Genomic DNA, 14888 nt, shown 5'->3' on the forward strand with positions numbered 1-14888 from the left:
GTCCAGTCCTATGTGCCAAATGTCCAGTCCCATGTCCAAATGTCCAGTCCCATGTCCAAATGTCCAGTCCCATGTGCCAAATGTCCAGTCCCATGTGCCAAATGTCCACTATCATGTCCAAATGTCCAGTCCCATGTGCCAAATGTCTAGTCCCATGTCCAAATGTCCAGTCCCATGTGCCAAATGTCCAGTCCCATGTCCAAATGTCCAGTCCCATGTCCAAATGTCCAGTCCTATGTGCCAAATGTCCAGTCCCATGTGCCAAATGTCCAGTCCCATGTCCAAATGTCTAGTCCCATGTCCAAATGTCCAGTCCCATGTGCCAAATGTCCAGTCCCATGTCCAAATGTCCAGTCCTATATGCCAAATGTCCAGTCCCATGTCCAAATGTCCAGTCCCATGTCCAAATGTCCAGTCCCATGTGCCAAATGTCCAGTCCCATGTGCCAAATGTCCACTATCATGTCCAAATGTCCAGTCCCATGTGCCAAATGTCTAGTCCCATGTCCAAATGTCCAGTCCCATGTGCCAAATGTCCAGTCCCATGTCCAAATGTCTAGTCCCATGTCCAAATGTCCAGTCCCATGTGCCAAATGTCCAGTCCCATGTGCCAAATGTCTAGTCCCATGTGCCAAATGTCCAGTCCCATGTCCAAATGTCCAGTCCCATGTCCAAATGTCCAGTCCCATGTCCAAATGTCTAGTCCCATGTCCAAATGTCCAGTCCCATGTGCCAAATGTCCAGTCCCATGTGCCAAATGTCTAGTCCCATGTCCAAATGTCCAGTCCCATGTGCCAAATGTCCAGTCCCATGTGCCAAATGTCCACTATCATGTCCAAATGTCCAGTCCCATGTGCCAAATGTCTAGTCCCATGTCCAAATATCCAGTCCCATGTGCCAAATGTCCAGTCCCATGTCCAAATGTCTAGTCCCATGTCCAAATGTCCAGTCCCATGTGCCAAATGTCCAGTCCCATGTGCCAAATGTCTAGTCCCATGTGCCAAATGTCCAGTCCCATGTCCAAATGTCCAGTCCCATGTCCAAATGTCCAGTCCCATGTCCAAATGTCTAGTCCCATGTCCAAATGTCCAGTCCCATGTGCCAAATGTCCAGTCCCATGTGCCAAATGTCTAGTCCCATGTCCAAATGTCCAGTCCCATGTGCCAAATGTCCAGTCCCATGTGCCAAATGTCCAGTCCCATGTCCAAATGTCCAGTCCCATGTGCCAAATGTCCAGTCCCATGTGCCAAATGTCCAGTCCCATGTGCCAAATGTCTAGTCCCATGTGCCAAATGTCCAGTCCCATGTGCCAAATGTCCACTATCATGTCCAAATGTCCAGTCCCATGTGCCAAATGTCCAGTCCCATGTCCAAATGTCCAGTCCCATGTGCCAAATGTCTAGTCCCATGTGCCAAATGTCCAGTCCCATGTGCCAAATGTCCAGTCCCATGTGCCAAATGTCCAGTCCCATGTTCAAATGTCCAGTCCCATGTGCCAAATGTCCACTATCATGTCCAAATGTCCAGTCCCATGTGCCAAATGTCCAGTCCCATGTCCAAATGTCCAGTCCCATGTGCCAAATGTCCAGTCCCATGTGCCAAATGTCCAGTCCCATGTGCCAAATGTCCACTATCATGTCCAAATGTCCAGTCCCATGTGCCAAATGTCCAGTCCCATGTCCAAATGTCCAGTCCCATGTGCCAAATGTCCAGTCCCATGTCCAAATGTCTAGTCCCATGTGCCAAATGTCCAGTCCCATGTGCCAAATGTCCAGTCCCATGTCCAAATGTCTAGTCCCATGTGCCAAATGTCCAGTCCCATGTCCAAATGTCTAGTCCCATGTGCCAAATGTCCAGTCCCATGTCCAAATGTCCAGTCCCATGTCCAAATGTCCAGTCCCATGTCCAAATGTCTAGTCCCATGTGCCAAATGTCCAGTCCCATGTCCAAATGTCTAGTCCCATGTGCCAAATGTCCAGTCCCATGTCCAAATGTCCAGTCCCATGTGCCAAATGTCCAGTCCCATGTCCAAATGTCTAGTCCCATGTGCCAAATGTCCAGTCCCATGTCCAAATGTCCAGTCCCTTGTGCCAAATGTCTAGTCCCATGTCCAAATGTCTAGTCCCATGTGCCAAATGTCCAGTCCCATGTGCCAAATGTCCAGTCCCATGTGCCAAATGTCCACTATCATGTCCAAATGTCTAGTCCCATGTGCCAAATGTCCAGTCCCATGTGCCAAATGTCCAGTCCCATGTCCAAATGTCCAGTCCCATGTCCAAATGTCCAGTCCTATGTGCCAAATGTCCAGTCCCATGTGCCAAATGTCCAGTCCCATGTCCAAATGTCTAGTCCCATGTCCAAATGTCTAGTCCCATGTCCAAATGTCCAGTCCCATGTGCCAAATGTCCAGTCCCATGTACCAAATGTCCAGTCCCATGTGCCAAATGTCCAGTCCCATGTGCCAAATGTCCAGTCCCATGTGCCAAATGTCCAGTCCCATGTGCCAAATGTCCAGTCCCATGTCCAAATGTCTAGTCCCATGTGCCAAATGTCTAGTCCCATGTGCCAAATGTCCAGTCCCATGTCTAAATGTCTAGTCCCATGTCCAAATGTCCAGTCCCATGTGCCAAATGTCCAGTCCCATGTGCCAAATGTCCAGTCCCATGTGCCAAATGTCCAGTCCCATGTGCCAAATGTCCAGTCCCATGTCCAAATGTCTAGTCCCATGTGCCAAATGTCCAGTCCCATGTCCAAATGTCCAGTCCCATGTGCCAAATGTCCAGTCCCATGTCCAAATGTCCAGTCCCATGTCCAAATGTCCAGTCCCATGTGCCAAATGTCCAGTCCCATGTGCCAAATGTCCAGTCCCATGTGTCAAATGTCCAGTCCCATGTGCCAAATGTCTAGTCCCATGTCCAAATGTCCAGTCCCATGTGCCAAATGTCTAGTCCCATGTGTCAAATGTCCAGTCCCATGTGCCAAATGTCCAGTCCCATGTGCCAAATGTCCAGTCCCATGTCCAAATGTCCAGTCCCATGTGCCAAATGTCCAGTCCCATGTCCAAATGTCCAGTCCCATGTGCCAAATGTCCACTAACATGTCCAAATGTCCAGTCCCATGTGCCAAATGTCCAGTCCCATGTCCAAATGTCCAGTCCCATGTGCCAAATGTCCAGTCCCATGTCCAAATGTCTAGTCCCATGTGCCAAATGTCCAGTCCCATGTGCCAAATGTCCAGTCCCATGTCCAAATGTCTAGTCCCATGTGCCAAATGTCCAGTCCCATGTCCAAATGTCTAGTCCCATGTGCCAAATGTCCAGTCCCATGTCCAAATGTCCAGTCCCATGTCCAAATTCCAGTCCCATGTCCAAATGTCTAGTCCCATGTCCAAATGTCTAGTCCCATGTCCAAATGTCCAGTCCCATGTGCCAAATGTCCAGTCCCATGTCCAAATGTCCAGTCCCATGTGCCAAATGTCCAGTCCCATGTCCAAATGTCTAGTCCCATGTGCCAAATGTCCAGTCCCATGTCCAAATGTCCAGTCCCTTGTGCCAAATGTCTAGTCCCATGTCCAAATGTCTAGTCCCATGTGCCAAATGTCCAGTCCCATGTGCCAAATGTCCAGTCCCATGTGCCAAATGTCCACTATCATGTCCAAATGTCTAGTCCCATGTGCCAAATGTCCAGTCCCATGTGCCAAATGTCCAGTCCCATGTCCAAATGTCCAGTCCCATGTCCAAATGTCCAGTCCTATGTGCCAAATGTCCAGTCCCATGTGCCAAATGTCCAGTCCCATGTCCAAATGTCTAGTCCCATGTCCAAATGTCCAGTCCCATGTGCCAAATGTCCAGTCCCATGTGCCAAATGTCCAGTCCCATGTGCCAAATGTCCAGTCCCATGTGCCAAATGTCCAGTCCCATGTGCCAAATGTCCAGTCCCATGTCCAAATGTCTAGTCCCATGTGCCAAATGTCTAGTCCCATGTGCCAAATGTCCAGTCCCATGTCCAAATGTCTAGTCCCATGTCCAAATGTCCAGTCCCATGTGCCAAATGTCCAGTCCCATGTGCCAAATGTCCAGTCCCATGTGCCAAATGTCCAGTCCCATGTGCCAAATGTCCAGTCCCATGTCCAAATGTCTAGTCCCATGTGCCAAATGTCCAGTCCCATGTCCAAATGTCCAGTCCCATGTGCCAAATGTCCAGTCCCATGTCCAAATGTCCAGTCCCATGTCCAAATGTCCAGTCCCATGTGCCAAATGTCCAGTCCCATGTGCCAAATGTCCAGTCCCATGTGCCAAATGTCTAGTCCCATGTCCAAATGTCCAGTCCCATGTGCCAAATGTCTAGTCCCATGTGTCAAATGTCCAGTCCCATGTGCCAAATGTCTAGTCCCATGTCCAAATGTCCAGTCCCATGTCCAAATGTCCAGTCCCATGTCCAAATGTCTAGTCCCATGTGCCAAATGTCCAGTCCCATGTCCAAATGTCTAGTCCCATGTGCCAAATGTCCAGTCCCATGTCCAAATGTCCAGTCCCATGTGCCAAATGTCCAGTCCCATGTCCAAATGTCTAGTCCCATGTGCCAAATGTCCAGTCCCATGTCCAAATGTCCAGTCCCTTGTGCCAAATGTCTAGTCCCATGTCCAAATGTCTAGTCCCATGTGCCAAATGTCCAGTCCCATGTGCCAAATGTCCAGTCCCATGTGCCAAATGTCCACTATCATGTCCAAATGTCTAGTCCCATGTGCCAAATGTCCAGTCCCATGTGCCAAATGTCCAGTCCCATGTCCAAATGTCCAGTCCCATGTCCAAATGTCCAGTCCTATGTGCCAAATGTCCAGTCCCATGTGCCAAATGTCCAGTCCCATGTCCAAATGTCTAGTCCCATGTCCAAATGTCTAGTCCCATGTCCAAATGTCCAGTCCCATGTGCCAAATGTCCAGTCCCATGTACCAAATGTCCAGTCCCATGTGCCAAATGTCCAGTCCCATGTGCCAAATGTCCAGTCCCATGTGCCAAATGTCCAGTCCCATGTGCCAAATGTCCAGTCCCATGTCCAAATGTCTAGTCCCATGTGCCAAATGTCTAGTCCCATGTGCCAAATGTCCAGTCCCATGTCTAAATGTCTAGTCCCATGTCCAAATGTCCAGTCCCATGTGCCAAATGTCCAGTCCCATGTGCCAAATGTCCAGTCCCATGTGCCAAATGTCCAGTCCCATGTGCCAAATGTCCAGTCCCATGTCCAAATGTCTAGTCCCATGTGCCAAATGTCCAGTCCCATGTCCAAATGTCCAGTCCCATGTGCCAAATGTCCAGTCCCATGTCCAAATGTCCAGTCCCATGTCCAAATGTCCAGTCCCATGTGCCAAATGTCCAGTCCCATGTGCCAAATGTCCAGTCCCATGTGTCAAATGTCCAGTCCCATGTGCCAAATGTCTAGTCCCATGTCCAAATGTCCAGTCCCATGTGCCAAATGTCTAGTCCCATGTGTCAAATGTCCAGTCCCATGTGCCAAATGTCCAGTCCCATGTGCCAAATGTCCAGTCCCATGTCCAAATGTCCAGTCCCATGTGCCAAATGTCCAGTCCCATGTCCAAATGTCCAGTCCCATGTGCCAAATGTCCACTAACATGTCCAAATGTCCAGTCCCATGTGCCAAATGTCCAGTCCCATGTCCAAATGTCCAGTCCCATGTGCCAAATGTCCAGTCCCATGTCCAAATGTCTAGTCCCATGTGCCAAATGTCCAGTCCCATGTGCCAAATGTCCAGTCCCATGTCCAAATGTCTAGTCCCATGTGCCAAATGTCCAGTCCCATGTCCAAATGTCTAGTCCCATGTGCCAAATGTCCAGTCCCATGTCCAAATGTCCAGTCCCATGTCCAAATTCCAGTCCCATGTCCAAATGTCTAGTCCCATGTCCAAATGTCTAGTCCCATGTCCAAATGTCCAGTCCCATGTGCCAAATGTCCAGTCCCATGTCCAAATGTCCAGTCCCATGTGCCAAATGTCCAGTCCCATGTCCAAATGTCTAGTCCCATGTGCCAAATGTCCAGTCCCATGTCCAAATGTCCAGTCCCTTGTGCCAAATGTCTAGTCCCATGTCCAAATGTCTAGTCCCATGTGCCAAATGTCCAGTCCCATGTGCCAAATGTCCAGTCCCATGTGCCAAATGTCCACTATCATGTCCAAATGTCTAGTCCCATGTGCCAAATGTCCAGTCCCATGTGCCAAATGTCCAGTCCCATGTCCAAATGTCCAGTCCCATGTCCAAATGTCCAGTCCTATGTGCCAAATGTCCAGTCCCATGTGCCAAATGTCCAGTCCCATGTCCAAATGTCTAGTCCCATGTCCAAATGTCCAGTCCCATGTGCCAAATGTCCAGTCCCATGTGCCAAATGTCCAGTCCCATGTGCCAAATGTCCAGTCCCATGTGCCAAATGTCCAGTCCCATGTGCCAAATGTCCAGTCCCATGTCCAAATGTCTAGTCCCATGTGCCAAATGTCTAGTCCCATGTGCCAAATGTCCAGTCCCATGTCCAAATGTCTAGTCCCATGTCCAAATGTCCAGTCCCATGTGCCAAATGTCCAGTCCCATGTGCCAAATGTCCAGTCCCATGTGCCAAATGTCCAGTCCCATGTGCCAAATGTCCAGTCCCATGTCCAAATGTCTAGTCCCATGTGCCAAATGTCCAGTCCCATGTCCAAATGTCCAGTCCCATGTGCCAAATGTCCAGTCCCATGTCCAAATGTCCAGTCCCATGTCCAAATGTCCAGTCCCATGTGCCAAATGTCCAGTCCCATGTGCCAAATGTCCAGTCCCATGTGCCAAATGTCTAGTCCCATGTCCAAATGTCCAGTCCCATGTGCCAAATGTCTAGTCCCATGTGTCAAATGTCCAGTCCCATGTGCCAAATGTCTAGTCCCATGTCCAAATGTCCAGTCCCATGTGCCAAATGTCTAGTCCCATGTGTCAAATGTCCAGTCCCATGTGCCAAATGTCCAGTCCCATGTGCCAAATGTCCAGTCCCATGTCCAAATGTCCAGTCCCATGTGCCAAATGTCCAGTCCCATGTCCAAATGTCCAGTCCCATGTGCCAAATGTCCAGTCCCATGTCCAAATGTCTAGTCCCATGTCCAAATGTCCAGTCCCATGTGCCAAATGTCCAGTCCCATGTGCCAAATGTCCAGTCCCATGTGCCAAATGTCCAGTCCCATGTGCCAAATGTCCAGTCCCATGTGCCAAATGTCCAGTCCCATGTCCAAATGTCTAGTCCCATGTCCAAATGTCCAGTCCCATGTCCAAATGTCCAGTCCCATGTGCCAAATGTCCAGTCCCATGTGCCAAATGTCTAGTCCCATGTGCCAAATGTCCAGTCCCATGTCCAAATGTCCAGTCATTTTTGTCTTACTTTCAGAGAGAATCAATTTCAGTTCCCTAGGTCACCCTGACCTGGAGGTGGAGTACAGCTCAGCAGACATGGCCCAGAAACTGGACTTTATGAGGCTCCAGGCACAGGTCAGTAGACATCATCATAACCCTAACATCTATCATAACCCTAACTTTTATCATAACCCTAACTTTTATCATAACCCTAACATCTATCATAACCCTAACTTTTATCATAACCCTAACATCTATCATAACCCTAACTTTTATCATAACCCTAACATCTATCATAACCCTAACTTTTATCATAACCCTAACTTTTATCATAACCCTAACTTTTATCATAACCCTAACTTTTATCATATCCCTAACTTTTATCATAACCCTAACTTTTATCATAACCCTAACATCTATCATAACCCTAACTTTTATCATAACCCTAACTTTTATCATAACCCTAACATCTATCATAACCCTAACTTTTATCATAACCCTAACATCTATCATAACCCTAACTTTTATCATAACCCTAACTTTTATCATAACCCTAACTTTTATCATAACCCTAATTTTTATCATAACCCTAACTTTTATCATAACCCTAACATCTATCATAACCCTAACTTTTATCATAACCCTAACTTTTATCATAACCCTAACTTTTATCATAACCCTAACTTTTATCATAACCCTAACTTTTATCATAACCCTAACTTTTATCATAACCCTAACTTTTATCATAACCCTAACTTTTATCATAACCCTAACTTTTATCATAACCCTAACATCTATCATAACCCTAACTTTTATCATAACCCTAACTTTTATCATAACCCTAACTTTTATCATAACCCTAATTTTTATCATAACCCTAACTTTTATCATAACCCTAACATCTATCATAACCCTAACTTTTATCATAACCCTAACTTTTATCATAACCCTAACTTTTATCATAACCCTAACTTTTATCATAACCCTAACATCTATCATAACCCTAACTTTTATCATAACCCTAACTTTTATCATAACCCTAACTTTTATCATAACCCTAACTTTTATCATAACGTTAGCTAGTCAACAATTGTTTAAGTCAGGATTATCTCCACCCTACCAGGTTCAAGTCAATCGGCAAAAGATTGACGTGGTCAAGCTGCGCTCCAATATACGTGTGGTGGACAAGGATGTCCCTCGTACAGATAGGGACCAGGCATTTTTTAGGTGGTCATGACGTCCTGACATACGCTCCTCAACCTGACACAGACATGACGTCCTGACATACGCTCCTCAACCTGACACAGACATGACGTCCTGACATACGCTCCTCAACCTGACACAGACATGACGTCCTGACATACGCTCCTCAACCTGACACAGACATGACGTCCTGACATACGCTCCTCAACCTGACACAGACATGACGTCCTGACATACGCTCCTCAACCTGACACAGACATGACGTCCTGACATACGCTCCTCAACCTGACACAGACATGACGTCCTGACATACGCTCCTCAACCTGACACAGACATGACGTCCTGACATACGCTCCTCAACCTGACACAGACATGACGTCCTGACATACGCTCCTCAACCTGACACAGACATGACGTCCTGACATACGCTCCTCAACCTGACACAGACATGACGTCCTGACATACGCTCCTCAACCTGACACAGACATGACGTCCTGACATACGCTCCTCAACCTGACACAGACATGACGTCCTGACATACGCTCCTCAACCTGACACAGACATGACGTCCTGACATACGCTCCTCAACCTGACACAGACATGACGTCCTGACATACGCCCCTCAACCTGACACAGACATGACGTCCTGACATACGCCCCTCAACCTGACACAGACATGACGTCCTGACATACGCTCCTCAACCTGACACAGACATGACGTCCTGACATACGCCCCTCAACCTGACACAGACATGACGTCCTGACATACGCCCCTCAACCTGACACAGACATGACGTCCTGACATACGCTCCTCAACCTGACACAGACATGACGTCCTGACATACGCTCCTCAACCTGACACAGACATGACGTCCTGACATACGCCCCTCAACCTGACACAGACATGACGTCCTGACATACGCTCCTCAACCTGACACGTACATACACCACATACGCCCCTCAACCTGACACAGACATGACGTCCTGACATACGCTCCTCAACCTGACACAGACATGACGTCCTGACATACACCCCTCAACCTGACACAGACATGACGTCCTGACATACGCCCCTCAACCTGACACAGACATGACGTCCTGACATACGCTCCTCAACCTGACACAGACATGACGTCCTGACATACGCTCCTCAACCTGACACAGACATGACGTCCTGACATACGCTCCTCAACCTGACACAGACATGACGTCCTGACATACGCTCCTCAACCTGACACAGACATGACGTCCTGACATACGCCCCTCAACCTGACACGTACATACACCACATACGCCCCTCAACCTGACACTAACATGATGTCCTGACACAGACATGACGTCCTGACACTGACATGATGTCCTGACACAGACATGATGTCCTGACACAGACATGACGTCCTGACACTGACATGATGTCCTGACACAGACATGATGTCCTGACACTAACATGATGTCCTGACACAGACATGATGTCCTGACACTAACATGATGTCCTGACACAGACATGATGTCCTGACACAGACATGACGTCCTGACACTGACATGATGTCCTGACACAGACATGATGTCCTGACACAGACATGACGTCCTGACACTGACATGATGTCCTGACACAGACATGATGTCCTGACACTAACATGATGTCCTGACACAGACATGATGTCCTGACACAGACATGATGTCCTGACACAGACATGATGTCCTGACACAGACATGATGTCCTGACACTAACATGATGTCCTGACACTAACATGATGTCCTGACACAGACATGATGTCCTGACACTGATATAAGCCCCTCAATCTGACACCTACAAGACAATTTTTACGTTAACTTGGTAGAAAGGGCAACTAAAAAAGTTTCTAAAAAGAAAGTTATAAAACCAACCAAAATATTTACTGACAAGTAGTTTGTTCACAAATGAAGTAAGAAAATAACATTATTAAGTTGATAGAAGGAAATTGTTGATCAATCTATGATGGTAGCACTTATTGTGATCTGAGGAAAACAAAAGAAGCAACATGCTTATATCCATCAATAATCAATACATTGTGCTTTTATCCCCTTATGCTATTAGTTTAGTTTCATGTTTAGTTTCATGTTTAGTTTCATGTTTAGTTTCATGTTGGCGTTGTTTCCCTAAAGTCTGCCACTGTCCCTAAAGTCTGCCACTGCCCCTAAAGTCTGCCACTGTCTCTAAAGTCTGCCACTGTCCTTAAAGTCTGCCACTGTCCCTAAAGTCTGCCACTGTCTCTAAAGTCTGCCACTGTCCCTAAAGTCTGCCACTGTCCCTAAAGTCTGCCACTGTCTCTAAAGTCTGCCACTGCCCCTAAAGTCTGCCACTGTCTCTAAAGTCTGCCACTGTCCCTAAAGTCTGCCACTGTCCCTAAAGTCTGCCACTGTCCCTAAAGTCTGCCACTGTCCCTAAAGTCTGCCACTGTCCCTAAAGTCTGCCACTGTCCCTAAAGTCTGCCACTGTCCCTAAAGTCTGCCACTGTCCCTAAAGTCTGCCACTGTCTCTAAAGTCTGCCACTGTCCCTAAAGTCTGCCACTGTCCCTAAAGTCTGCCACTGTCCCTAAAGTCTGCCACTGTCCCTAAAGTCTGTCCCTAAAGTCTGCCACTGTCCCTAAAGTCTGCCACTGTCCCTAAAGTCTGCCACTGTCCCTAAAGTCTGCCACTGTCCCTAAAGTCTGCCACTGTCCCTAAAGTCTGTCCCTAAAGTCTGCCACTGTCCCTAAAGTCTGCCACTGTCCTTAAAGTCTGTCCCTAAAGTCTGCCACTGCCCCTAAAGTCTGCTACTGTCCCTAAAGTCTGCCACTGTACCTAAAGTCTGCTATTGTTACAGTGGGTCAGGAAACCCTCACCTGACAGAACTACGGGAGATCCTGATCACTTTTTCTGCCTACCACGACAAGCTGGGCTATGCTCAGGGCATGAATGACATTCTCTCCAGGTTCCTCTATGTTCTGAGGTCTGAGGTATTCCATCATTACCAACATCTGATAACGCTTTCTACATCTACCTTTTCTACAGCCATCTACCACCCCCATAGTATATCATCATCTGCCATTTCTTTCATAACCTTTGACATGAAGTCAGCCAACCCTTCCTTAATTGACCTATGACCTTAGGTTGAAGCCTACTGGTGCTTTAAGAACTACATGGAGACCATTTGGAATGATTTTATGGAGGAAGGAATGACCTACAAAATAGGTAAACTAAATCTGTGACTAAGTGTGTGGCTGTGACCTGTGACTAAATGTGTGACCTGTGACTAAATGTGTGGCTGTGACCTGTGACTAAATGTGTGGCTGTGACTAAATGTGTGGCTGTGACCTGTGACTAAATGTGTGGCTGTGACTAAATGTGTGGCTGTGACCTGTGACTAAATGTGTGGCTGTGACTAAATGTGTGGCTGTGACCTGTGACTAAATGTGTGGCTGTGACCTGTGACTAAATGTGTGGCTGTGACTAAATGTGTGGCTGTGACCTGTGACTAAATGTGTGGCTGTGACTAAATGTGTGGCTGTGACCTGTGACTAAATGTGTGCCTGTGACTAAATGTGTGGCTGTGACATGTGACTAAATGTGTGGCTGTGACCTGTGACTAAATGTGTGCCTGTGACTAAATGTGTGGCTGTGACCTGTGACTAAATGTGTGGCTGTGACCTGTGACTAAATGTGTGGCTGTGACCTGTGACTAAATGTGTGGCTGTGACTTAAAGTGTGTCTGTGACTAAATGTGTGGCTGTGACATGTGACTAAATGTGTGGCTGTGACTAAATGTGTTGCTGTGACCTGTGATTAAATGTGTGGCTGTGACCTGTGACTAAATGTGTGGTTGTAACCTGTTACTAAATGTGTGGCTTTGACTAAACCTAACCTATTACAGTAAAGTTTATTGTCAACTAAAAGCTTGTACAAATTAATGGTGGTGTAACCATTTTATGTTCTTTTACCATTTGATCTTTCCGTCATCATTTGATCATTGTGTCACCATTTGATCATTGTGCCACCATTTGATGGTTGTGTCACAATTTGATCAATGTGTCACCATTTGATCATTAATCCATTTGATAGATGTGTTTACCATGTGATGGTTGTGTCACCATGTGATGGTTGTGTCACCATTTGATCATTGTACTACATTTGATATGTGTCACCATTTATATATGTGTCACCATGTGATGGTTGTGTCACCATTTGTTGGTTGTGTCACTATTTGATGGTTGTGCCACTATTTGATCAATGTGTCACCATTTGATCAATGTGTCACCATTTGATCAATGTGTCACCATTTGATAAATGTGTTTACCATGTGATGGTTGTGTCACCATTTGATGGTTGTGTGGTTGTGTCACCATGTGATGGTTGTGTCACCATGTGATGATTGTGTCACCATTTGATGGTTGTGTCACCATTTGATAGATTCGTCACCATGTGATGGTTGTGTCACCATTTGATGGTTGTGTCACCATTTGATAGATGTGTCACCATGTGATGGTTGTGTCACCATTTGATGGTTGTGTCACCATGTGATGGTTGTGTCACCATTTGATAGATGTGTCACCATTTGATAGATGTGTCACCAATGTGATGGTTGTGTCACCATTTGATAGATGTGTCACCATGTGATGGTTGTGTCACCATTTGATAGATGTGTCACCATTTGATAGATGTGTCACCAATGTGATGGTTGTGTCACCATTTGATAGATGTGTCACCATGTGATGGTTGTGTCACCATTTGATAGATGTGTCACCATTTGATAGATGTGTCACCATGTAATGGTTGTGTCACCATTTGACAGATCTGGTACGCATGTTGCTGCAGGAGATGGACCCTGCGCTGCTGGCACATCTTGAGACTCTAGACCTGGGGAATCTTTTCTTTTGTCACAGGTACAGGGGGTTGTCACAGGGGGTTGTCACATCTTGAGACTCTAGACCTGGGGAATCTTTTCTTTTGTCACAGGTACAGGGGGTTGTCACAGGGGGTTGTCACATCTTGAGACTCTAGACCTGGGGAATCTTTTCTTTTGTCACAGGTACAGGGGGTTGTCACAGGTACAGGGGGTTGTCACACGGGGGTTGTCACATCTTGAGACTCTAGACCTGGGGAATCTTTTCTTTTGTCACAGGTACAGGGGGTTGTCACAGGGGGTTGTCACATCTTGAGACTCTAGACCTGGGGAATCTTTTCTTTTGTCACAGGTACAGGGGGTTGTCACAGGGGGTTGTCACATCTTGAGACTCTAGACCTGGGGAATCTTTTCTTTTGTCACAGGTACAGGGGGTTGTCACAGGTACAGGGGGTTGTCACACGGGGGTTGTCACATCTTGAGACTCTAGACCTGGGGAATCTTTTCTTTTGTCACAGGTACAGGGGGTTGTCACAGGGGGTTGTCACATCTTGAGACTCTAGACCTGGGGAATCTTTTCTTTTGTCACAGGTACAGGGGGTTGTCACAGGGGGTTGTCACATCTTGAGACTCTAGACCTGGGGAATCTTTTCTTTTGTCACAGGTACAGGGGGTTGTCACACGGGGGTTGTCACATCTTGAGACTCTAGACCTGGGGAATCTTTTCTTTTGTCACAGGTACAGGGGGTTGTCACAGGGGGTTGTCACATCTTGAGACTCTAGACCTGGGGAATCTTTTCTTTTGTCACAGGTACAGGGGGTTGTCACAGGGGGTTGTCACATCTTGAGACTCTAGACCTGGGGAATCTTTTCTTTTGTCACAGGTACAGGGGGTTGTCACAGGGGGTTGTCACTGGTACAGGGGGTTGTCACATCTTGAGACTCTAGACCTGGGGAATCTTTTCTTTTGTCACAGGTACAGGGGGTTGTCACACTGGGGTTGTCACTGGGGGTTGTCACAGGTACAGGGGGTTGTCACATCTTGAGACTCTAGACCTGGGGAATCTTTTCTTTTGTCACAGGTACAGGGGGTTGTCACAGGGGGTTGTCACATCTTGAGACTCTAGACCTGGGGAATCTTTTCTTTTGTCACAGGTACAGGGGGTTGTCACAGGGGGTTGTCACATCTTGAGACTCTAGACCTGGGGAATCTTTTCTTTTGTCACAGGTACAGGGGGTTGTCACAGGGGGTTGTCACATCTTGAGACTCTAGACCTGGGGAATCTTTTCTTTTGTCACAGGTACAGGGGGTTGTCACAGGGGGTTGTCACATCTTGAGACTCTAGACCTGGGGAATCTTTTCTTTTGTCACAGGTACAGGGGGTTGTCACAGGGGGTTGTCACATCTTGAGACTCTAGACCTGGGGAATCTTTTCTTTTGTCA

The 14888-nt window shown here is 47.1% G+C and overlaps 1 protein-coding gene across 8 annotated transcripts in view; it reads left to right on the forward strand.

Annotated features, from left to right (window-relative positions):
* The window catches only part of LOC131936713 (uncharacterized), a 41344-nt gene that overhangs the window by 21865 nt on the left and 4591 nt on the right, over positions 1–14888 (forward strand). For all 8 annotated transcript variants that reach the window (XM_059293767.1, XM_059293759.1, XM_059293760.1 and 5 more), the window contains exons 7-11: positions 7414–7514; positions 8503–8606; positions 11429–11561; positions 11715–11796; positions 13394–13484. In XM_059293767.1, the coding sequence (XP_059149750.1) occupies positions 7414–7514; positions 8503–8606; positions 11429–11561; positions 11715–11796; positions 13394–13484 (511 nt within the window). The remainder of the gene's footprint in view (positions 1–7413; positions 7515–8502; positions 8607–11428; positions 11562–11714; positions 11797–13393; positions 13485–14888) is intronic.

The sequence above is a fragment of the Physella acuta genome, unplaced genomic scaffold (assembly GCF_028476545.2).
Source record: "Physella acuta isolate Inbredline_101_S28 unplaced genomic scaffold, ASM2847654v3 ptg000186l, whole genome shotgun sequence".
Classification (NCBI taxonomy): Eukaryota; Metazoa; Mollusca; class Gastropoda; family Physidae; genus Physella; species Physella acuta.